General features: G+C 43.7%; 3 protein-coding genes across 5 annotated transcripts in view; 2 read left to right on the top strand and 1 right to left on the bottom strand.

Annotated features, from left to right (window-relative positions):
• The window catches only part of LOC121640461 (low affinity immunoglobulin gamma Fc region receptor III-like), a 29,133-nt gene extending 19,649 nt beyond the window's left edge, over positions 1 to 9,484 (bottom strand). Inside the window, exons 1-8 of one of the 2 annotated variants that reach the window (XM_041986230.1) lie at positions 9,173 to 9,408; positions 9,016 to 9,051; positions 6,938 to 7,198; positions 6,616 to 6,858; positions 6,316 to 6,537; positions 6,101 to 6,178; positions 4,101 to 4,199; positions 3,510 to 3,595 (exon numbers count right to left, since the gene is read on the bottom strand). In XM_041986230.1, coding sequence (XP_041842164.1) covers positions 3,510 to 3,595; positions 4,101 to 4,199; positions 6,101 to 6,178; positions 6,316 to 6,537; positions 6,616 to 6,858; positions 6,938 to 7,198; positions 9,016 to 9,051; positions 9,173 to 9,308 — 1,161 coding nt within the window. In that variant the 5' untranslated portion in view covers positions 9,309 to 9,408. Of the gene's footprint in view, positions 1 to 3,509; positions 3,596 to 4,100; positions 4,200 to 6,100; positions 6,179 to 6,315; positions 6,538 to 6,615; positions 6,859 to 6,937; positions 7,199 to 9,015; positions 9,052 to 9,172; positions 9,409 to 9,438 lie in introns of those variants that run through there. The other variant, XM_041986231.1, reaches the window with a different exon arrangement.
• LOC121640516 (coxsackievirus and adenovirus receptor homolog) overlaps positions 1 to 14,546 on the top strand; it is a 187,897-nt gene extending 173,351 nt beyond the window's left edge. Inside the window, exons 1-3 of one of the 2 annotated variants that reach the window (XM_041986336.1) lie at positions 11,074 to 11,199; positions 12,197 to 12,550; positions 12,648 to 14,546. In XM_041986336.1, the coding sequence (XP_041842270.1) occupies positions 11,142 to 11,199; positions 12,197 to 12,550; positions 12,648 to 12,865 (630 nt within the window). In that variant the 5' untranslated portion in view covers positions 11,074 to 11,141 and the 3' untranslated portion in view covers positions 12,866 to 14,546. Of the gene's footprint in view, positions 1 to 11,073; positions 11,200 to 12,196; positions 12,551 to 12,647 lie in introns of those variants that run through there. The other variant, XM_041986333.1, reaches the window with a different exon arrangement.
• Positions 1 to 23,631, top strand: part of LOC121640417 — a 1,195,287-nt gene that overhangs the window by 1,147,324 nt on the left and 24,332 nt on the right. The window lies entirely within an intron of this gene.

The following is a 23,631-nucleotide window of genomic DNA, read 5'->3' on the forward strand; positions in this document are numbered from 1 at the left end:
AGCCTTGTTGTTGGAATTGTCCACAATTGAGCGTTATGGGCCAGAATGCTTCTGGCAGAGATTGGCTCTGAAAAACTGAACTTTGGACTGGCTTCTCCAAAGTTCTTCTCAAAAAGGAAAACAACTAAAAATGTAACAAGTGGGGATATCTCTCGCGCTGGATATAAAAGTTGTATATCTTGGTTGCGTAGCAACGGGTTTGGCTGCTTTGAGCAAAAGTGATCAAAAACATTAATGAATAACACGAACAAAAGACAAAACGAAGTTGAACGTTCTAAGACTTATTCCATGGATTTGTTTCTCGTACAGATCTGTTTTAATAGGTACCTATTCTTTCCCGCTTCTCCTCTTTCTTTCTTCTTCTTAACTCTCTCTTTCTCTAAATTAAAATCTGTGAGTTTCTGGTAATATTCTCTGGCTAAGGCGGGGTTTGGCGTGGTTAGGCCAATCGCAGTGTAGAATAATGGCGCGGTTGAGCTTAATTTACATACAAAGGACTAGACGTTTAATAACTGTCTATGTAAGAATAAACTTATTTTCCCATATGCCAGTTCAAACAGAAAGTACACTGTAAAACACATTTCATAAAACAGATGAATATCCTCTTTGAAAGATAAACACACACAACTTATTAACTAATTAATTATTACAGGCGGTTAATTATACATGAGATATAAACACATTTATACTATTTCATTAATAAAACGCAGATATACTTTGGCAATCCGTTACCTGTAAATGAAGTTCATATTTCCAATCACACACTATCCGTTCTGTTCTGGATATTTATGGATAAAAGTTTCTGTAAACTGTTTAAAGTTTGGTTTATGATCCTGATAGCAAACCTTAAAACGGCCAGCAGGAGGAGATGTTGGTCCGTGGTAAGAATCCCTTGAATTGTAACTTTGTGACGGTACATCGCAGAGAATCCATTCAAAGTTACCATTTGTACTTTCCTAAGATGTGGGATCATTTTAAACATTCATTATTACCAAAATTCAAACATTAAAGGCAGTTTGAAGACTATAGGTTAAACAGTCCTGTAAGAAAAGGGTTGTTATTTCTGACACTTCTTGATAAAGTCCATCTGTGTAAAGAATGTGGTCTGGCGTCTTAAGGTCCATCTCAGGTTGATTTACATGTGCGAATGTCTGGGGAAGAGAGCCTTAAATGTTGTTAATCACCAAAAGGTTTGAGATGTTCCCTGGTACGGTTGACACTCGGCCCTGAATTAACTCAGCTTAAGAGTGTTTCTTCTTTTTGAAGTTAATGAGTTAGAGTTTTCAGGTCGGATGGCCAATCAAGTCTCCTCTGAATGCAAAGTTCGTGTAGGCTGGGATCTCAGTGTTAGGTCAACAATTGTCCATCTGGTGGTGGACAGGAATTTCCTCAGGGTCGTAAAACATGTAGATAGGAAGAGCAGACTCTGGGTGATACCACGGTCTTGGGGCCTAATGCTACAGTAGGATTGTCTTAGGATACATCTATAACACAACCCGACGGTTCTATGTCTATGTAGCTAACTGAGTTTCACGAATCAGGAAATCGACTACACCCTCGCAGTGGCACCACATATCAACAGAACAGAACCCTGTTGACATTGCTAGAAAACCAATAACAGTGAGCCTTCTTCTGCAGACAAACTGGTTTTTTGGACCTCCGTTCCTCAGAAAAGCGCCCCAACAACCATGTTCTCCCTTCATTCAACACGACGGGTTGTTGAGAGTTGGCGGCAGAATTTCTGCCACAGACTTTTCATATGACGAGAAACACCCAGTCATACTTCCCAAGAAACATCATGTGTCAACATTGCTTGTAGAGCATTACCACCAAGAGGTTGCTCACCAAGGTCGACAACTCACTGAGGGCACGCTTTGCTCTGCTGGTGTGTGGATTCTGGGAGTGAGAAAAGTAATCTCTAGCCTGATTTATGGATGTTTCATTCGTCATAAACTCATAAACTCCAGTTACATTAACTTGTTGAGAAGGTTCTTTACTGTTCGAGGGCCCTCCAAAGATCCTTGCTCTGATAGAGGGACTAACTTTATTGGAGCCTGCAGAGAGTTGGAGATCTGAAGATCCTGAGGTACAAGGTTATCTTGGCTCTGAGGGCTGCACATGGACTTTCAATTCACCACATTCTTCCCACATGGGAGGTTCATGGGAGAGAATGATTGGTCGCACACAGAATCTTGGATGGCTTGTTTCTCTAATCTGGACCTATACGTCTCACTCATGAAGTTCTGACGAACTTAATGGCAGAGGTTAAGGTTATTATAAACGCTTGTCCACTTGTTCCAGTAACAGCGGACCCAGAGTCACCTTCTGTCACCAACATGCTCCTCACACAAAAAGGGGCCTCATAGGGAGGCTGCAGGTGCAGAGGTGAAGCTAAACAGTCAAGCTAAGAATGAAAACCTGAATAATGAAGCACTGAAGGTGCATGGATGGAAGTTATTGTGCATATTGTGAATATTTCTCTCTCCTCACCATCTAGAAGCTGTGAGATTCTCATCCTGCTTTCTGTCTGTTCACCTGATGCTGATATTCATCACATATTGTTCCTTCTGTGTTTAGAAGGAAGCAGCTTCACAGCTTTAAACCCATCCTGCTGACTTTTTACCTTTTAGTTAGTAAATCCTGAACATTTCATCCTTCTTTCTCATAAATATTTAATTTTATAAATATATATGAAGAAATATTTTAACTGTTGGTGTTTAAAGAGAAAACTGCTGCTAAACCTGTTTATGTGTTTAGTGCAGGGGTCTGCAGCCTTTCCAATCCAAAGAGCCATTTTTCCCTCAGCCAGCTAAATAAAACTCCTTTAGAGACGCAAATGTAACGAGACCTTTTCAAAAAGGAAACTTAATGTATATTTTTAATGAAGAGCCACCATAGGATGTTTGTTATTTTTAAAGAAACGCATTTTTAATTCTTTTTAGGTTTTAAAATAAACAAAAACATAAACCTTTATTTAAAAAAAGAGGATAAACAGACTTTCCTCTAAGTAATGTAGATATTTGTGGAAAATTATGTTAAAAAAAAAAAGTCCCTGGTTTCCAACCTAATGACAAGAAAGATGGATTTAAAAAAATATTTTAGCCACATATTTAGAGGCATTGTGGAAGGTCCAGAGAGACACTTGGAGCTCCAGAGCTGCAGGTTGGAGACCCCTGATGTTTATAAACCAAAATTTACTGCATTTTCTTTTTATAGCTGTAGGCCTTTTTTTAAAGGAAAGAGACATTTTGTGCATAACAATACGATTAAATGTTGCCCAGCACTAATATATATATATATTGTGTGTGTGTGTGTGTGTGTGTGTGTGTGTGTGTGTGTGTGTGTGTGTGTGTATGCGTGTGTGTGTGTGTGTGTGTGTAAATATATAAAAAAGCCTTAACAGGATTTGAAGTTCCTCTTGGAGCATCTCCGACCCTGATGTGTTTTTACAGCTAACCTTCAGGAAGGAGAGACTGAAACATGATGAAGATGAAGAGGAGGAGTTGTACCTATGTTCTGTTGCTTCTGATCTTTACTTGTCCATAAGTGACGTCTCCTGTCCTCACGTCAGAGTAGACAGCAGCTGCTTCTCTCCCTGCAGCATGAAACACCTCTAGTATGTCAGAAACAGACATTAAGTCTTTCTCTTCATCTTATTTACAATTAGGTCAATCAGAAGTGCAGAAACAGCAGCTTTCGTTGTTTTTTCTTCTTCTGTTAACAGGAAGCTTAATATAACCGGTGGTTTTTCATGTGAAAACAGGAAAACACAACCAAGTTGCTCAGTTCTGTTGTTCAGTCTCCATCTAAAGCCGACCACACAGAGGTGTGAATTCTGACCAGCTGCATCAGCAGGAAGGTGTTACTCTGCTTCACAAACACCATTAAAATTATCAAAGCTCAGTTAGAGAGGCTGAAACCAGTAAAACCTTTACCCTAGATCTATATTTTATATATTTTTAATCTATGAATTAAGACATCATGTTCTGGCTCCTTGAGGTCTTTTCTCTGCATCCAGTTGTGACTGGTTTACTGTTCAGAGTTAAACTGGATTCTGAATCCTGATGTGATGAAGAGGAGAGGAAGAGGAGCAGCTGTACCTCTCTGAGCTGATCTGTCTTTACTGTCTCTGATGACTATTGGTCCATAAGTGACGTCTCCTGTCCTCACGTCAGAGTAGACAGCAGCTGGTTGTGTCTCTGCAGAATGAAAGACATGAATGTGATGACAGCAGGTAGATCAGCTGATCTCAGAGCAGCTCATACAGATGCTGCAGGAACATCTGGACAGGAAGCATTTACAGCATGATGATGATGATGTTTCATTAAACAGTGAAGTATAAACTGCTTCAGCAGACTTTAATCTTAGTGTAGAAACTTCTTTCCACTAACAGTCCTGCAGAGAAACATGTGGCCACATCCAGCTGACATGTTTTCATCAGAAACAGGAAGCTGGACGACCACAGAGCTGTTAGAGTCCGTTACAGAACAACCACAGGATGAAAACACTCAGTACAAAACCCACCTTCATCTACCAACACACACCAGCTACTGTGGAAACTTGTAAAGTGACAACAATGATTGTTATCAACACAATTCAGAGAAATGAAACGTAAACCACGTGTTTAATAACAGATGAAGAACGATGGAAATATTAAACTGGACTGTGTGATGTAACAACCATCTTTAACCAGAGAAAAGCCAGAAAACATCTAAAGATGAAAATCCTACAACTCCCAGAATGCTTTGTGTCCTGTTACTTCTGTCCTCACTGCTGCAAGTATTGATCCTGTCTGCTGAAACCAGAGTTCACATGCTGCAGTTCTAAGCAGATCCTGGATCTGAACACACTCCACTGAAACAAAAAGAGGATCTGAGACCAGACAGGTTACAGGAAGTAGAATTTTCCTCATGTGTGTCTGTCTGGACTTTAAAACATGTCAGGATCTAAACTTCATGATGGAGGAAACCTGCCGTGGTCGCCTGTCCAGACCTCACTGCCTTTGCAGGACAGCTGTCCAGAGTCGGTCCTTGAGGGCCGTTGTCCTGCAGCTTTTGGCACATGACAACAAGCTGGAGGAGATACGTTTAATTTGAATCAGGTGTGTTGGAGCGGGAAACATCTAAAGCCTGCAGGACTGGAGCTGGACATCCATGAACAAGAGTGGCCAGATGAGAGTTGGTGGAAAAGCCTGGTGGTAGTTTGGTAATGAGCTTTATTAACCATTAATAAGATTGTGGGATTTACTTCACTTTACTGAATCTATGTTGCTTATATAAAATAACCTTTATTATTTCTTTCTCTCTCTCTTTATCTTAGGAAAGAAACCAAGTGTAGAACTACATGTGTGAGGATAACAATGCTGTGGTGTTAGTCCACTGTCAGTGGGGTCTGCCTCCAACCAGTGGGAGATGTCCAACATCCACCCAGTCCCCCAAAAGACCCTCCTAAAGGAGTTGAAAGACTACAGACCAGTGGCCCCGGCCTCGGTGGTCTGTATGGACCGGGTGGTGTGTGACTTCCTGTCCAACATTCTGTCTCACGTCCCCTTCAGTTAGCATATGAGGCTAAACGGTGTAGAAGATGCGAGTCTCACACTTTTAGACATGGTCACCAAACAACTGGACGCAGCACACACACACACACACACACACACACACACACACACACACACACACACGGTTTTTATTTGTTGACTTTTCTTCTGCTTTTAACTCTGTACACTCAGATAAAACATTTTTTATCAGCTGGCAGTCAGTTCAGACTTTTACCTCCATCTGCTGAGGAAACAGGACATGTTTCACTCTGATCTGCTCCTCCATCCTAGAATCCATTCATACCTTCAATACTTCAAGCAGAGGCCTGGTAACAAGCCAGTCATTTGATTCAGGTGTGTTGCAGAAGGGTTGCATCTAAAAGTTGCAGGATGGTAGATCTCGAGGACCGGACTTGGACACCCCTGCTATATAGAGTCTGTCTCCGGGGAAGTCCTGATTTACTCCTGGCTCTGGACAATACCAGACCTACACACCTGACTATATGAGTGTTCATGAGTCCCTAAGTGTTAAGAGATGCTGGGCCACACAAAGACATATGTTACCTTTGCTGCATCTGATTGGCTGTTGGTGATGATGTAATATGTTGAGGTCACTGTATGTGATGTCATCATCTCCAGCAGCTGGAAGGAAGCAGAATGAGAGCAGAATGTGTCTGATAGACGTTTTAACTCGATTTAACATTAAATCATTGATAAACTTCTACGTGAACTTCTGAAAGATGGAGTCTGAAAGTTTTATATCCAGATGTTTGTCTCACCTTCAGGTTTCCTGTCAACACGTCGTCTACACAGCAGAACCAGTAACACCAGCAGAACCAGTAACACCAGCAGAACCAGTAACACCAGCAGAACCACAAAACCAACACATATCCACACATAGAGGAGAGGAGGAGATGTAGATGATGGAGGAGGAGTTGAACCTGGTAGAGATATAGATGATGGAGGAATGGATACTGGTGGAGATGTGGTGGTGGGTTTTGCTAAAATGAAACACAGATAATGAGGTCATTACTGAGATGTTCTGGATGAAACCATGAAATGAGAGTGAAGCTCCTCACCTGTGACAGAGATCCAGCTGGGTGGAGACTCTCCATGACTGCTGATGTTACACCTGTAGAGACCTTCATCAGACCTGGTAACATGGTGGAGGGTCATGTTACCTGTAGACTCAGTCCTGATGAGGGAGCCATCTTTATAGAAAGCAGCTGGGAGGTTGGAGGGAGACTTTGATTGACAGCTCAGAGTGAGGTCATCTCCCTCCATCACAGGGAGGACAGGACTCTGCAGGATCACTGATCCACCTCAACACAGAGACAAACTACAGCATTTCATCCATTTCCACACAGCTTCATCACCACTAACTCCACAGTCTGATCTTACCAGTGACAGTGAGGGTGATGCTGTTACTGGTTGCTCCCTCTCTGGACTCACACCAGTAAACTCCAGAGTCTCTTAGGAACATGTAGCTGATGTTACAGGAGGAACCAGCTGCTTCTCCCCACTCAGATCCACACTGAGTCCTGGTCTCTGTGGTAGTGTTTCTCCTCACCGTCCATCCAGCAGAGCTGTCGTCCTCACAGACCAGAGACACAGAGTCTCTGGTAAAAACCTGAGACCTGCTGGGACTGATGGTCAGACGAGCTGCGGAGAATTTACATTTTCTTTAAAAAGAAAGAATCATACACAGCTGTAAGGTTTTAGGGTGGAGCAACCAGCAGGGGTCCAGCAGATAAAGTGTCTTTCAACCAGGGTGTTAGCTGGTGGTAAACTCTGCAAACTGCTGCATGACTCAGCTGCACGGTGACACTGATCACACCATCCAGCCTGCCTCTGCCTCGTCTTCCTGCTTTATTTAAAGTAAACACACTGAAGCTGCAGAACTAAACCAAATGTTTTACTGGTGATTTCATTCATGATGTAAACTGGAAACATGTTTTATATTTCCTTCATTTAACCTCATTTCTGTGTTAATATCAGGCATTAAAGGCTGATGCATAATCCCACTAACTGCTAAACCCAGCAGGACCAGTGCTGTAATTCAAGGATCCTGTTCAAGGCCTTGAAAGAAAAACAAGATCTGATTCTGATATAAAAACACAGATTCAAGCTGAACTTCCGGAGCCAGGTGTTGGATATAAGCTGTAAAGTCCATGCTTCCATTTCTACCACGTTTCTGGGGCTGGGTGCAGCTTCTTTATCAGGGAACTCCAGACTCTCTTCTTCCAGCTCATCTGGGGAATCCTGAGGCGTCTCCAGGCCGTCTGAGAGACATAGTCCCTCCAGTGTCTTCCCCAGGGCTTCCTCCTGGAGGGATGTGCCTGGAAAACAGCACCAGGGAGGCAGCCTGAGATCCTAGATACCCGATCCACCTCCTCTGGCTCCTCTGGATGTGGAGGAGCAACAGTTCTACCCTGATCTCCTCCCAGATGACCAGGTTTCTTACCCTATCTGTAAGGAAGAGCCCAGACACCCTGCAGAGGAAACTCATTCCGGCCCCTTGTATTCACGACCTCGTCCTTCTGCTCGCTACCCACAGCTGGTGTCCATCAGTGAGGGTGGGAACGTAGATCAGCTGGTAAATCCAGAGCTTCTTTCAGCTCAGCTCCATCCTCACTGACAGACCAATGCAGAGTCCACCTCATCGCCTTCTTCATCCTTTCCTAAGTTGTAAACAAGACCCTGAGATACGTGAACTCCTCCACTTGGAGCAGGATCTCATTCCTGACCCGAAGAAAACACTCCACCTTTTTCCAGGTGAGGATCACGGTCTCAGGATTGAAGGTGCTGCATCATCTGCAAACAGCAGAGCCCTAGTCCTGAGTCCACCACGCTGGACCACATAAACACCTCGTCTGAGTCTGTAATTCTGTCCATGAAAGTTATGAACAGAATCTGTGGCAAAGCGCAGCTGAGGAGGAGTCCAGCCCTCACCAGAAATAAATCCCTTCTGGCAATGTGGACCAAGCTCTGACACCAGTTGTACAGGGACCAGATGGTTCTATCAGATGGTCCGGTACTCAATACTCCTAAAGACCCACCTCAGGAGTTCCCAGAGGACACCGTGACTTTAACGTGGCATGGTTGCTGGTCTGAGTATTTCCTGGGATTTTCACCCTCAACCATCTCCAGGGTTTCCAGAGAATGGTCTGAAGAAGAGAAAATATCCAGCGAGCAGCAGTTGTTTGGACCAGGATGCAGCAGAAGACACACCGGGTGTCTCCTGCTAGATAAGAACAGGAACCTGAGGCTACAATTCACACACACTCACCAACACTGGACAATAGAAGATGGAGGAACGTTGCTGGTCTGATGAGTCTCCATTTCAGCTCCACATTCAGATGCTAGGCTCAGAATTTGGTGGAAACATCATGAGAACATGGATCCATCCTGGGTTAAGGCTGGTCTGAAGGTTAAAGGGGGTCTAACCCACTGCTAGCAGCTGTGTAACGTTTACTCACCTCGGTGTGTTGAGCAGCAGAGCAGCGACGTCAGCACTGAAAAGACACAAGGCTGCTTTTAAAGAAACTTTACTGCAGATAAAGTTATTCTCAGTAGCTTTTCAGCAGATATGAGGATCAGTGGACAGAAGTTTCTCCTTCAAAAGGCTGAAATCACCATGTTTTCCAGCCAGGATGTGAGGAAGTTCAACCCTGTTCAGGCTTCTCAGCGAGGTTGAGCATCGAGTCTGATTCTTCCACAGTTCAATGAAGTTTAAATGTAAATGTGAGCGTGTAACTGCTGCCAGAAACATGCAAAGAGCTCGTCTTTGCTGTGGTTTCTTCCCTCAAACTAAACTCTGCCGTGCTGCTATGAGCAGCAGGAAGATCTGCCTCTCTGCTCCATCTCTGCTGTAAATATGAGCATGAACATGTTGTACTTACAGAGCAGCTGCAGGAGGGATGTTCGCCTCATTTTACTGCAGCTCCTGAGATGCAGACGGTGTTTTTCTTGTTCCCCAGCAGATGAACCAACCTCCTTCCTGCATCTATAGGAGAGTTTAGCTGCTGTGGTTTGTCCTCACAGGAAATGCAGCTCGACGTGTTTTAGAGGCGGTCGTTTCTCGTGTGTTGGTTCTTTTAGCAGAATCCCGTCACGCTTTCATCCACAACTCATTAAAAGACTTTTCTCTTTCATCATTTTCAGCATATTTCTCTACAAGTTGCGTCTGCTGAACATCAAGCAGCAGTTCACAATGATTAAAATAAGCTGAAACATCATTTTCCTCCATGCAGACTCTGACTGGTCACATGATCATGAGACGACTCGTTTCTGCTGATGAGACTAAAAATCTAAACCACACATCTGATAGAAAGCAGCTTCTGAGCAGGTCTACACCTCCATGAATAATAAACTCTGAGGCTCGTCATCTTTAATGTTTTTATTTCTCCAGCTACGAGCCAAGTCTTAAAACACTTTTATTTAAGTCTGAGTTCATTATAATGCAGGTACAGTAAAGTTACGCAGTGATGCATCAGAAACGGTGACCTCTGTGATCCGGACCATGTGAGGGTCACACATTATGTTAGAAGAGTCCAGACCAGAAGAGGGGTGACCTAGGCCACCATTTCTGATATCCATCAGTAGTCCAAACCAACACCACACATATAAAGTTATTATAGTGTCACACAGTGGTAAACACTGGACTTTTTAACCATCTAACACTGGAGTCTGATGTCCCAAAGCAAACACACACATTTACACACATGTCAGAGGGCGGAGCTTACTCACCAGCTCATGTCAGAGCATCAATCATGTGTCTGTTCAGGTTCATTTATTACAGTTAAAGACTGAATTTATTTATCTGGGCTCATTATAAATAAGAGAGTCACACATGCTTTCTAAAAAAAAAATCTCAGGCGAAAACTGTACAAGTCCTACATTTCTGACCGAGTTAAACCAGCGGGTTAGGAGCTGGTTTTAGCCCAAAGTTTCAGAATCAGAATCAGAATCAGAATCAGATTTATTGCCAAGTAACTTCCATTCCAAGGAATTTGTTGTGATTTGACGGTGCCTATGAATACAGATCTTCCACATGTGGGGGGGACTGAGGTCCACCTGGACTTCCTCAGCTCAGATGGGCTGTTTCTGTACCTTTATCTTCCCTTTCATTCATTCACTCCTCCACTTCTCAGTCATGCAGACAAGAACCAGAACAAGCCAGAGGCTTGTTTCTGAGTTTCTTCTCGTGTTTTCTTTCTTTCTGCTTTTCCACGGTGTAAATATGCGCGTGTTCCGCATCGTTTGGACTTTCTGCGGCAGAAAACGGAGACAAACCCAGTGGACAGGATCAGACCCCCCACGTTATGTCCTGAAACCCACCTGAAGAGCCGCAGGAGGACCGTGGATGTGAGGACATGAGCTGAGTGGATGGACAGGACACGCAGGTTCAGATCTGGATCAGAACCGTCCCAAACCCGTCTCTGTCTACCGAACTTCACTCCCATACAAAGTAAAGTTATCCATGTTTGTGAGGAATTTTATCTCTGCGCGTGCTCTGGTTTGAAGCAGCTGTGTTTTCTTCATCAGTCCCTCCTCTTCCTCCTCCTGCAAACAACAAGCAGGAACCACCTTCACTTCCAGAGAAATGTCCCCCGTTTGTGGTTTCTTCTTCCTCTTCTCCTGCGTGGCTGCAGCTTTGCAAGGTGAGTGTGTGAGAAAAAGAGAGAATAGACAGAAATGAGCTGGTTTCCGGTCAGGAAGTGGTCGTGAGTCATTTTACTCAGTAAAATGTAAAAAAGCCTGCGTGCTGCAGTTTGTCATGTTTGAGGGAACAAAGCTGAACAGATGACCCACACCTCTGATCCAAGGAAGGGTTTTTACAAGGATCTACTAATCTGCCACTAAATAAATACGTATTGTTGCTAAATGATGAAAAACAGAAATATTCTGCAGAGAAAACGAAACAGAAACCATAAAGTTATTTTTCTGCAAAGATGAATCCAATTCAGTTTTAATGTCAATATCCCAGAGATAAACCAGAGTTGTTGTTTTTTTGTTTGTTTGTTTGTTAGTTTTTTGTTTCATAACAAGTTCCTCTGATGTAAACATGAACAGTCATGGCTTATTTTGGGTGTGTTCTTGTTTCTGATTGGCTGGTTGGCTGTTGTCAGGTGGAGTTGAGCAGACAGGCTGTGATCAGACAGATTTTATGACTCATGAAAAAACAAGTATAGATGTATTTTTCTCTTTTCTTATTGACAGTAACAACACATGAACCCTGTCAGCTGTCTGAGAACCAACTTCTTTCTTTTCTTTCTTTCCAGATGTTTAGTTTTCTTCTGACAAACTGTTTTTATAAATGTACAGAAAGTGTGTTTAAGAGTAAAAACTTGTGTGTGGAAGCTTCTGATCAGCAGGTTTTAATGTAACATGTAGAAACATGCAGAAAGGAACGTAGATAAAAAGCCAGCAGCAGCAGCATGAAGCAGAACTGTTTCTGGGTTTTTCCTGAAGAAAAGATCAAATGTGAATTTCTTCTGTCTTCATGCAGAAAGCTGTTGTTGTTTCCAGGATTCGACCTTCGACTGTGGAGCTGAAGCAACTTGCTGCAGAGCTGCTGTGTTTCTCTGCCTCCAGCCTCCATGATGAGGATGGACATGTCTCTAACTTCTGTCTCTGGATTCTCTGCTTGTGTCTCAGATCAGCAGGAGGTGGAAGCTGGACAGAATGTCCCTCTTCAGTGTCAGGCTCCCAGAAACACAGAAATCCTCATGTTGGAGTGGACCAGGTCTGATCTCAGCCCAGAGGATTACGTCTTCTTCTACAGAGAAAAGCGCTCGTACGAAAGCTACCAGCATCCGTCTTTTAGAGGCCGAGTGAAGCTGAGAGACTCTTCCTCTGTGGAGGACGGAGACGTCTCTGTGGTCCTGCAGAACACCAGCATCACTGATTCAGGAACATATGAGTGTCTGATCACAGTCAGAAGCTCAGGAAGCAGTGAGAGAAACTTCAGTGTTGTCAGTCACTCCATCAACCTGACCGTCACAGCCTCAGGTGGGTGGAGACGTCTGGACCCGCTCTGTCTGCTGAGCGGCAGCCGCCATGTTCACTAACACGTCACATGACGCTCACACCTGTTTCTCACCTGCAGCTTTCACTGATGCGCGTGCTGAGTTTGGACGAGGTGAAGACACAGGAGGAGTAAAGGGTGGAGTTAAAGCTGCTGCATCAGTTCCTGCTGTCCTTCTGCTTCTTGGTGGGGTTTTTGTTGCTGTGAGGTATTGCAGGAAATCTAAACCACCTTCAGAGAACAGCCCACCAGCTCCTCCTGAACACACTCCTGAACAACGCCTGTTCCAGGATATTTAATCTCTCCTCCTGCTTGTTTTCATGTCCAGCTGCTCTGCAAAGATGAATCATGTTCAGGGCGGCAGGTTGAACACATTTAAACTCTGATGTAGTAAAATGTCTCATCTCTCTGAGAGTCTTTAAAACCCAAACATCCCCTGCTGCAGATGTTTCTACTGAAAACAGAGAGAACATGAACCAGTTCCCCAGAAGATGAACCAGTTCCCCAGAAAATGAACCAGTTCCCCAGAAGATGAACCAGTTCCCTAGAAGATGAACCAGTTCCCCAGAAGATGAACCAGTTCCCCATATGAACCAGTTCCCCAGATGAGGAATCAGTTCCAGGTTTCAGATCAATAAGTTCAGATATCAGACCAGAATCAGCAGAAAGAAATAAAAAGGTGTCATCTACATAAAGTCCAATCTTTCTGCTGGTACCAGTGTTTAAAGCTCAGAGACTTTGTTTCCATATTTATAGTGGCCTTTTCTGACTTTTAGAGCCTCATCTTAATGAGGACCGCTATGGACCAGCTCCTCTGTCCTAAAGCAGTGGGTCCTGCAGTGCTCCGTCCCAGTATCAGAGCGGGACAGATGTAAAACCTTTAGTTTTAGTCAGTAACTGCCAAAATATGCCTTTTAAATAAATGTTTTCTGGCCCCACGACCAGGTTAAAGAGTAGGGTTGGAATTTAAAGCTGCGTTACGTAGGTGGAGGAAGAGAGAAAAGAAAGAGAGAAAGGGACGGAGAGATAAGAAAGGAGTTGAGATGAGACGTCTTTTAGTCTGGAGAGATCTCAGAGTTCAGGCAGGATGAAGATGATGCTGAATTAAACGTCGATGGAGGCGTGTTCATTGTGTTTTTACTAGAAAAGAATCAACAGAAGAAAGTTTGTAGTTCTAAACATAATTCAGATGGTTTTTTAGTAACTGTTAGTGTCTCCTATAACATCATTCCTCTGACTTATAACATTCATTACAATAAGTGTTGATGGTTAATTATTTAAATCAGGTGATGACATCACTTGGTGACTTTTAGGAGAGCCAATAGCTTCCTTCCTTACTGAGAGGTTGGCAGCACTGGTTAGTAGAAAGATGCTGTCATGTTGCTAAGCAGCAGCTCTGCTGAGGGTCTCCCTTTAAATAAACTCTGCACTTTACTTTTATGTCCATTGTTTTTGAAGCATCAGCACTTTCTGGCCAATCAGGTTGCTGGTGGAGCGTTCCTCGTTCTCATCCAGAGGCATCAATGAGCACCTTCCCTCCGTCCACCTGCTGGACATCAGTTCAGAAAGAAAGTCTGAACTTTTTTACAGATACTTTATCATTTCTAACTTTTCTGGTTTTGAAATTATGAGAATTTTTTAAAGTATAAATAATTAAAATGACCAGACAGTGATGTAAAAACTAAGGACTAAATCCATATTAAACTAGTCTGGATTATATGTGGAGTAAAACTGTTTTAAACATTAATGGAGACGGTCTTCAGGTATATGTTGGCTATAAATGATGAGCTTCATCAATCACATGTAACATTAGCTCTAATAACTTCTATTTTACTTAGAAACGTCATCGATGGAAAAATCAGCAGAATTTGTGTAAAATCCTGTATTTTTATGTTAAATCCAGTTTTTCAGCACTTTATTAAACAGCATATATCTGTTTTAAAAAGCTTTGTTTGAATAAAACTTATTCTGAATCCCGTGTTTGGTCCCACGTGATAAAGTCTTTCTCCTAAATGTTTATTAAAATCTGTTCATCCAGTTTAATCTCATGTTTAAGAGAAACGTCTGAAACTTCCTGAATAACCGACCGCACCTGTCAGACTCTTCCTCCATCAGGGTTTTACTCTAAAACGTGAAACCCTTCAGGACGTGGACTCACTGATCCTCCATCAGCTCCATCCAGGATAAAGACTCCGATCCTCCATCAGCTCCGTCCAGGATAAAGACTCCGATCCTCCATCAGCTCCGTCCAGGATAAAGACTCCGATCCTCCATCAGCTCCGTCCAGGATAAAGACTCCAATCCTCCATCAGCTCCGTCCAGGATAAAGTCTCTGATCCTCCATCAGCTCCGTCCAGGATAAAGTCTCTGATCCTCCATCAGCTCCGTCCAGGATAAAGACTCTGATCCTCCATCAGCTCCGTCCAGGATAAAGACTATGATCCTCCATCAGGGTTTTATTCTAAAACGTGAAACCCTTCAGGACGTGGACTCACTGATCCTCCATCAGCTCCATCCGGGATAAAGACTCTGATCCTCCATCAGCTCCGACCAGGATAAACACTCCGATCTTCCATCAGCTCCGTCCAGGATAAAGACTCTGATCCTCCGTCAGCTCCATCCAGGATAAAGACTCTGATCCTCCATCAGCTCCGACCAGGATAAAGTCTATGATCCTCCATCAGGGTTTTATTCTAAAACATGAAACCCTTCAGGACGTGGACTCACTGATCCTCCATCAGCTCCATCCGGGATAAAGACTCTGATCCTCCATCAGCTCCTTCCAGGATAAAGACTCTGATCCTCCATCAGCTCCGTCCAGGATAAAGACTCTGATCCTCCATCAGCTCCGACCAGGATAAAGACTCTGATCCTCCATCAGCTCCGTCCAGGATAAAGACTCCGATCTTCCATCAGCTCCGTCCAGGATAAAGACTCTGATCCTCCATCAGCTCCGACCAGGATAAAGACTCTGATCCTCCGTCAGCTCCATCCAGGATAAAGACTCTGATCCTCCATCAGCTCCGACCAGGATAAAGACTCTGATCCTCCGTCAGCTCCATCCAGGATAAAGACTCTGATCCTCCATCAGCTCCGACCAGGATAAAGACTCTGATCCTCAGTCAGCTCCATCCAGGATAAAGACTCTGATCCTCCATCAGGGTTTTATTCTAAAACGTGAAACCCTTCAGGACGTGGACTCACTGATCCTCCATCAGCTCCATCCGGGATAAAGACTCTGATCCTCCATCAGCTCCGTCCAGGATAAAGACTCTGATCCTCCATCAGCTCCGTCCAGGATAAAGTCTATGATCCTCCATCAGCTCCGTCCAGGATAAAGTCTCTGATCCTCCATCAGCTCCATCCAGGATAAAGACTCTGATCCTCCATCAGCTCCGTCCAGGATAAAGTCTATGATCCTCCATCAGGGTTTTATTCTAAAACATGAAACCCTTCAGGACGTGGATTCACTAATCCTCCATCAGCTCCATCCGGGATAAAGACTCTGATCCTCCGTCAGCTCCATCCAGGATAAAGACTCCGATCCTCCATCAGCTCCGTCCAGGATAAAGTCTATGATCCTCCATCAGGGTTTTATTCTAAAACATGAAACCCTTCAGGACGTGGACTCACTGATCCTCCATCAGCTCCATCCGGGATAAAGACTCTGATCCTCCGTCAGCTCCATCCAGGATAAAGACTCTGATCCTCCATCAGCTCCGACCAGGATAAAGTCTATGATCCTCCATCAGGGTTTTATTCTAAAACATGAAACCCTTCAGGACGTGGACTCACTGATCCTCCATCAGCTCCTTCCAGGATAAAGACTCTGATCCTCCATCAGCTCCGTCCAGGATAAAGTCTATGATCCTCCATCAGCTCCGACCAGGATAAAGACTCTGATCCTCCATCAGCTCCGACCAGGATAAAGACTCTGATCCTCCATCAGCTCCGACCAGGATAAAGACTCTGATCCTCCATCAGCTCCGTCCAGGATAAACACTCCGATCTTCCATCAGCTCCGTCCAGGATAAAGACTCTGATCCTCCATCAGCTCCGACCAGGATAAAGACTCTGATCCTCCGTCAGCTCCATCCAGGATAAAGACTCTGATCCTCCATCAGCTCCGACCAGGATAAAGACTCTGATCCTCCGTCAGCTCCATCCAGGATAAAGACTCTGATCCTCCATCAGGGTTTTATTCTAAAACGTGAAACCCTTCAGGACGTGGACTCACTGATCCTCCATCAGCTCCATCCGGGATAAAGACTCTGATCCTCCATCAGCTCCGTCCAGGATAAAGACTCTGATCCTCCATCAGCTCCGTCCAGGATAAAGTCTATGATCCTCCATCAGCTCCGTCCAGGATAAAGTCTCTGATCCTCCATCAGCTCCATCCAGGATAAAGACTCTGATCCTCCATCAGCTCCGTCCAGGATAAAGTCTATGATCCTCCATCAGGGTTTTATTCTAAAACATGAAACCCTTCAGGACGTGGATTCACTAATCCTCCATCAGCTCCATCCGGGATAAAGACTCTGATCCTCCATCAGCTCCTTCCAGGATAAAGACTCTGATCCTCCATCAGCTCCGACCAGGATAAAGACTCTGATCCTCCGTCAGCTCCGTCCAGGATAAAGACTCTGATCCTCCATCAGCTCCGTCCAGGATAAAGACTCTGATCCTCCGTCAGCTCCGTCCAGGATAAAGACTCTGATCCTCCATCAGCTCCGTCCAGGATAAAGACTGATCCTCCATCAGCTCCGACCAGGATAAAGACTCTGATCCTCCGTCAGCTCCATCCAGGATAAAGACTCCGATCCTCCATCAGCTCCGTCCAGGATAAAGTCTATGATCCTCCATCAGGGTTTTATTCTAAAACATGAAACCCTTCAGGACGTGGACTCACTAATCCTCCATCAGCTCCATCCGGGATAAAGACTCTGATCCTTCATCAGCTCCATCCGGGATAAAGACTCTGATCCTCCATCAGCTCCGACCAGGATAAAGACTCTGATCCTCCATCAGCTCCGACCAGGATAAAGACTCTGATCCTGCGTCAGCTCCGTCCAGGATAAAGACTCTGATCCTCCGTCAGCTCCGTCCAGGATAAAGACTCTGATCCTCCGTCAGCTCCGTCCAGGATAAAGACTCTGATCCTCCGTCAGCTCCGTCCAGGATAAAGACTCTGATCCTCCATCAGCTCCATCCAGGATAAAGACTCTGATCCTCCATGATGGACATGAACTGTCTCTGGTTCCAGTGGAGGAAAGCTGTGGTGTTGTGCTGCCCCCTGCTGGAGGTCTGGAGCTACAGACCCAGCATGATGAGGAAGGTGAGGAAGAGGAAGTTCCAGAGTTAGGACCAGACGTAGAGAAGCTGTTTTTAGTTTCCTACAGATCTGCAGATCAGCTGAAACTCTGTCTTCTGTTAAAACGCGTCTCTTACCTGCTGCATGTAAACAGTCTTTTCTCTTTGTTTTTAGTCTTCTTTTACCTTCTGTTGTGGTTCTGGTCTGATTTTTATATTAAATTATTTTCTTTATTCATGTTGAACCTGGTTGCTTTTTTTAAAGCACTTTAAATTACTTTTGTCTTAAAATAACTATATAAATAAAGTTAGATTTGATTTGGTTGTTCCTGTCTGCAGCGTTTAGAGGACGTTGTATTTACTATAATATCATTTATAAAGAAGCTGGACTCTCTCCTGCAGATCTCTAACAGGATCTCTTTCAGCATCAGAAATGATGTCATCGATCAGATCAGCTGATCGTCTAATGACACAGCGGAGATTTAAATATTATTTAATAACTCCAGATCAATGATGCTCCATTCTCATCTGTCGGTCACACGTTTTGTTAGTTTTTAAACTACTGAAGCTTTTCTAAAAGCTTAATAAGTGAGTAATTATTATTATTATTTCCACTAATAAAGGACGTGGACGCTGAGCTCACCTGCAGACATGGTGCAGTTCCTCTGTTCTACCACTAGGTCGTGCTGTCAGCTCTGAGCTCTTCTCATATTTAGAGATCATTTCTAAAATGGTAAATTACACACTGTGTGAAATGTTCTCACACACTAACCTGTGTGTAAGGACCGCTGATAAATGAGGCTCCTGGACTTTTAAATACAAACTTTCCTGTTTGTGTTTCAGACAAATTAATCACATGAATGTAAATCCAGCCAGTAATAATTTGCTATTAGTGCCAACAAGCAGAGTAAATTATCTCTAAAATCATCTCAATCAATGATCTTAATTCAGAAAAACAGAAGAATTTATTTATTTAATTAATGTATTTTTTTGGTAAACTATCTGTTTAATTTAGAAAAAACAGATTTTTTAAATTTTTGTTTATTTTATTGGTAAATTATCGAGTTAATTCAGAAACCAGATAAATGTTAGACTCTGTAATAAAGAAAGGCGCCATTAGAAAAACAAAGAAAACTACAGCAGCGTAGAGCAGAAGTCAGCAGGACGTGGTCTCGTGTCCACGGTGTGATGGTGGATCTGTGCAGCCAGAGTATCTGTCACTTCTTAAGAAAGAAGACTCTGTAGACCTGAGCTGGATCTCTGTAGACCTTTCTGGATATTTTTATGTTCCCACTTCAGCATGACGCTGTCCTTTAACAGCAGGTCTAGTTAGAGAAGAAAGGCCTTCAGCCAACACACCTCAGAGCAGCTCGGTTCATCTCTTAACCATGAGACCAAAACCATTTCACAGAGACACCTGGTTAACCAGCGACTACCACTGACTGATGATGTCAAGTTTAACAGATTCTCTGTTTCAGAGTGAATGAACTAATGATAGAAGAGCAAGGACACAGTTTATTGAGATGTGGAAGTTTTTATTTTGTTCATATTTTCTCCAGAAAAACCTGCCAAATGTTGTAAAAGTTCCATCATGGCCCAATGATGTTCTTTCCAGCCCAACGTGTTCAAAAGCAGCAACACTGAACCTGACGTGTGTGACAGAAACCTAAATGCATGTGTGGTCTAGCCTGGAGCTGCTCTTAAAGGGACAGTGTCACCAAAATACCCCAGACACAGTTATCACACCACCTGCTTTACAGTCACACCTTATATGAAGAATGAAGAGTTTAAAACACAATAAGCTGCTTTTCACACAGATAAAAGTTTAACATTAGTCCACCTGCTGCACAGATTAGCAGATTATTATTAAAGCTCAAAGTTAGAGACACAAAGAAATGACGTTTGCTACGAATGAAGCCTTGAAGTTGATCAGAAACTCTGACACCAACCAGTTAAAATCAGAGAGAAGAATCCTTCCTGTGTGTGTTACCATGCCAACATGTCTGCATGTGTGTGTGTTACCACCTCTATCCTAGTCTCTGTTCAGTGTTTCCTGCTTTGTGCTGCAGAGAAAAACTCTCAGAGCCTCTGTCATGTAGCGTACACAACGAGGAAGAGGAGGTATTTCCTGCTTCCATCCAGCTGCAGGATGGAGGGAACATGTGTCCAGATGCTGCTGGGTGAGTCCATCTGCTGGATGTGTGTTGGTGTGTAAATGCTGAGAGATGATCACTGCTGCTTCCCACAGCAGAGCCGTCATTAAAGCTCCAACTGAGCTGAGTGTCATTTCTCTGCAGCTCTGATCTCACTGCTGTGCTGCACAACAAACGGAGGTTAGTAAACTTCTTCTGCTTCTGTCCAAGAAACCCTGTCTGACAGCAGAGACTCTGTCTGTCTTTACTGGTTCAGGTCTGACTCTGCTGGTCCAGGTCTGAGACTCTCAGAGGATTTAATGTCACATTCATGGAAAGAATCATTGTTGTGTCATTTCATCCCTCACAGCTCGTCTGACCATCAGTCCCAGCAGATCTCAGTTTTTTAAAGAAGACTCTGTGTTTCTGATCTGTGAGGAGGACGACAGCTCTGCTGGATGGACGGTGAGGAGAAACACAACCAAGAAGGCCAGGACTCAGTGTGGATCTGGCTGGGGAAAACCTGCTGGTTCTTCCTGTAACATCAATATTGTCTTTACAAGGGACTCTGGAGTTTACTGGTGTGAGTCCAGAGAGGGAGCAACCAGTAACAGCATCACCCTCACTGTCACTGGTAAGATCAGACTGTGGAGTTAGTGGTGATGAAGCTGTGTGGAAATGGATGAAATGCTGTAGTTTGTCTCTGTGTTGAGGTGGATCAGTGATCCTGCAGAGTCCTGTCCTCCCTGTGATGGAGGGAGATGACCTCACTCTGAGCTGTCAATCAAAGTCTCCCTCCAACCTCCCAGCTGCTTTCTATAAAGATGGCTCCCTCATCAGGACTGAGTCTACAGGTCACATGACCCTCCACCATGTTACCAGGTCTGATGAAGGTCTCTACAGGTGTAGCATCAGCAGTCATGGAGAGTCTCCACCCAGCTGGATCTCTGTCACAGGTGAGGAGCTTCACCCTCATTTCAGCACTTATTTCATCCACAGTCACCTGACCAGGTGGGATTCTCTCTGCAGGTAAACCTACAACCACATCCCCGCCCACTACTGTAGCTCCACCCCCTGCTTCATCCTCCCTCCATCTTGGGTTCATGCTGCTCCTCCACCTGCTGGTGTTTTGTCCGTACTTCATCTCCACCCTCCTCATGGTGTCTTTATATCCACACAGAGACACAGGTAACACTGAACCATTCACTGACCTGTCAATCAATCAATCAATCAATCAATCAATCAATCAATCAATCAATCAATCAATCAATCAATCAATCATGATTTTCTCTCTAACCTGCTCTGTCTGCAGGAAGTGACCTGGCCGTCTCCATGGTGATGACTCCATCCACCCAGGCTGATCAGGGATTGGATGATGACTATGATGATGTCACCACAGAGCATCATCTAAACTGAGCTGAACATCTCATCTCTCTCTTCTCCTGATGTTCTTCTTTCACATGAGAACTTTCTAGAACTGAGGTCAACATCTGTGAACAGAGACGTCACATCTGTGTGTTTATCCTGGAAATAAAGCAGTGAAGGGGGCGTGGCCTGTCTGCTCTGCTTCTTTTACACACCTGGACAGAACAGCTGCTACACTGAGCCAGAGTTACAGATCAGAAACTTATAAAAATCTCTCCAAGTTAAAGAAGATGAAGGATGATCTAGTAAAGACTCCCAGTCCAACCCAGACACTCATCCAGTTACAACTGGTTTTTACTGCAGTTCAGTACAACGTTCCATCTAAAACTGCTGCTAAATACAGATAAAAGTAGAGTTCTGCTTTGTGGTCAGATGCCCGGGTCGGGCCACAGAACCGCCCCCACCTGGTACTCTGCAGGGTTCACAGCTGACTTTGTACCATGGTATAGATATCTGGGATCTTTGATTGACGGGTCTCTTTCTTTTGCCCCACATGTTCAACAGCTGGTAAAAATGGTGAAAGTGAAGCAGGTTTTTATTTCAGGATAAAATCCCGTCTTTCCTTTGAGTGTAAAAACGACAGGCTGCTGCTGCCTTCATGTCAGTCTTAGATTCTGCTGATGTTCTGTACATGCAGGCCTCGTCTCAGGTCCCATCTGCTCTGGAGACTGTGTTTCATGGAGCTTTGAGCTTCATACCTGTGGAAGAAATGTTCCTTATATACCCATGATTGCTTCACATATTTACACTTTGTTCAGATTTCTTCACTCACACTCATCATTCTTAACTTCATGTTACATTTATACGTTGATCGTTACTATATGACACTTTCTTTATTACATTCTTTACATTTTACTCATCATGCTTTAATTCACTTTTAAGTTTATTCACTTCAAATACATGAGCTCTGTTAAAAGTTCACTAAGAGGGTAAGATGACCTTTATCTCCCTCAGACCCTTGACAACGTGGTCCTTCCTCAGACCCTTGACAACGTGGTCCTTCCTCAGAACCAGGGTAACGGGTACAGACTGGTTCTTGTAGAGACTCGACTCTGACGTGATGGCTGGTCCCTTCAAGATAGTACAGGTTGTTTATGGCACCAGTCCTGAGATTTATACGGTCATGTAAGGTCTTTCAACAGAAACGAACAACCTTTTGTCTTCCTCTTGGTTCCCCAGAGTCTCCTCTGATTTTCAGTCAGTCAGATGACAACTCTCCTTGCTGCAAGTACTTGATTGTTTTCACTTTATAAACTTTATTACATTTCACTCTTCCAGATTCTTCCTAATTAATTTTATATAACAAGAGCCACTGGTACCTTTTCACAGTGTGTGAGGTGGAACCACAAAGATCTTTCAGCACTCTGCAGTTGGAGTGGTCAGAGACACCTGGTACGGGCCGTCCCACAGCGGAGAATGTCAGTGTTTTCTGTTGATGGCTTTACTCAGCACCCAGTTTCCTGGTCTCACTGTGGGGTGATATTAGCAGAAACAACTGCTTTTGCAGTTAAAACCTTTATATATATATACACACACACACACACACACACACACATATATATATATATATATATATATATATATATATATATATAAACCAAAAGGTACTGCAAAAACAGAATCTGGTTTTATTTTTGTCATGGCATAGCAACAAGGGCATTAAAGAGAATAAGGTAACATAACATTTGACTTACACAAAACAGCCATTTGGCGCAGCATAAAAAAAGTCTGTACCATAAGACATTTGTACATCAAAAGACTTTTAGCAGGGGCGTCGCCTGGCCTGGGCGTTCCCGGCTCCAGCCCCGAACATTTCACATCAAGCCCGAATGTTTTTCCACCCCAGAAGGAATAAGTTTACATTCTCTCAGCCGGCTTATGACATTAAAGAAGATGGTAGTTTTGTAATTTCCTGGCTTATGTGAATGCAACACAGTTACAACAATATGACCAATCACAGAGGAATTTTATTGAAGCGGGAATCCTCCGTGTTGGCAAACAGTCCGGCGTTTTATCCCTAATCTGAACTCAGGTGTTGTTTCCAGCGGTCAAATGGACATAAGACGTATTTTTTATTTAAAGAAGAGAGAAACTCTGCAGTTGTGGTCGCTGCCAATGGGCAGCAAGACTCTGGTCCAACACACGAAACAGTTAAACCACTAATAATTTAAACCCTGTACGTCTTAAAATTAAATGAA

Source organism: Melanotaenia boesemani, chromosome 5 (genome assembly GCF_017639745.1).
Source record: "Melanotaenia boesemani isolate fMelBoe1 chromosome 5, fMelBoe1.pri, whole genome shotgun sequence".
Lineage (NCBI taxonomy): Eukaryota > Metazoa > Chordata > Actinopteri > Atheriniformes > Melanotaeniidae > Melanotaenia > Melanotaenia boesemani.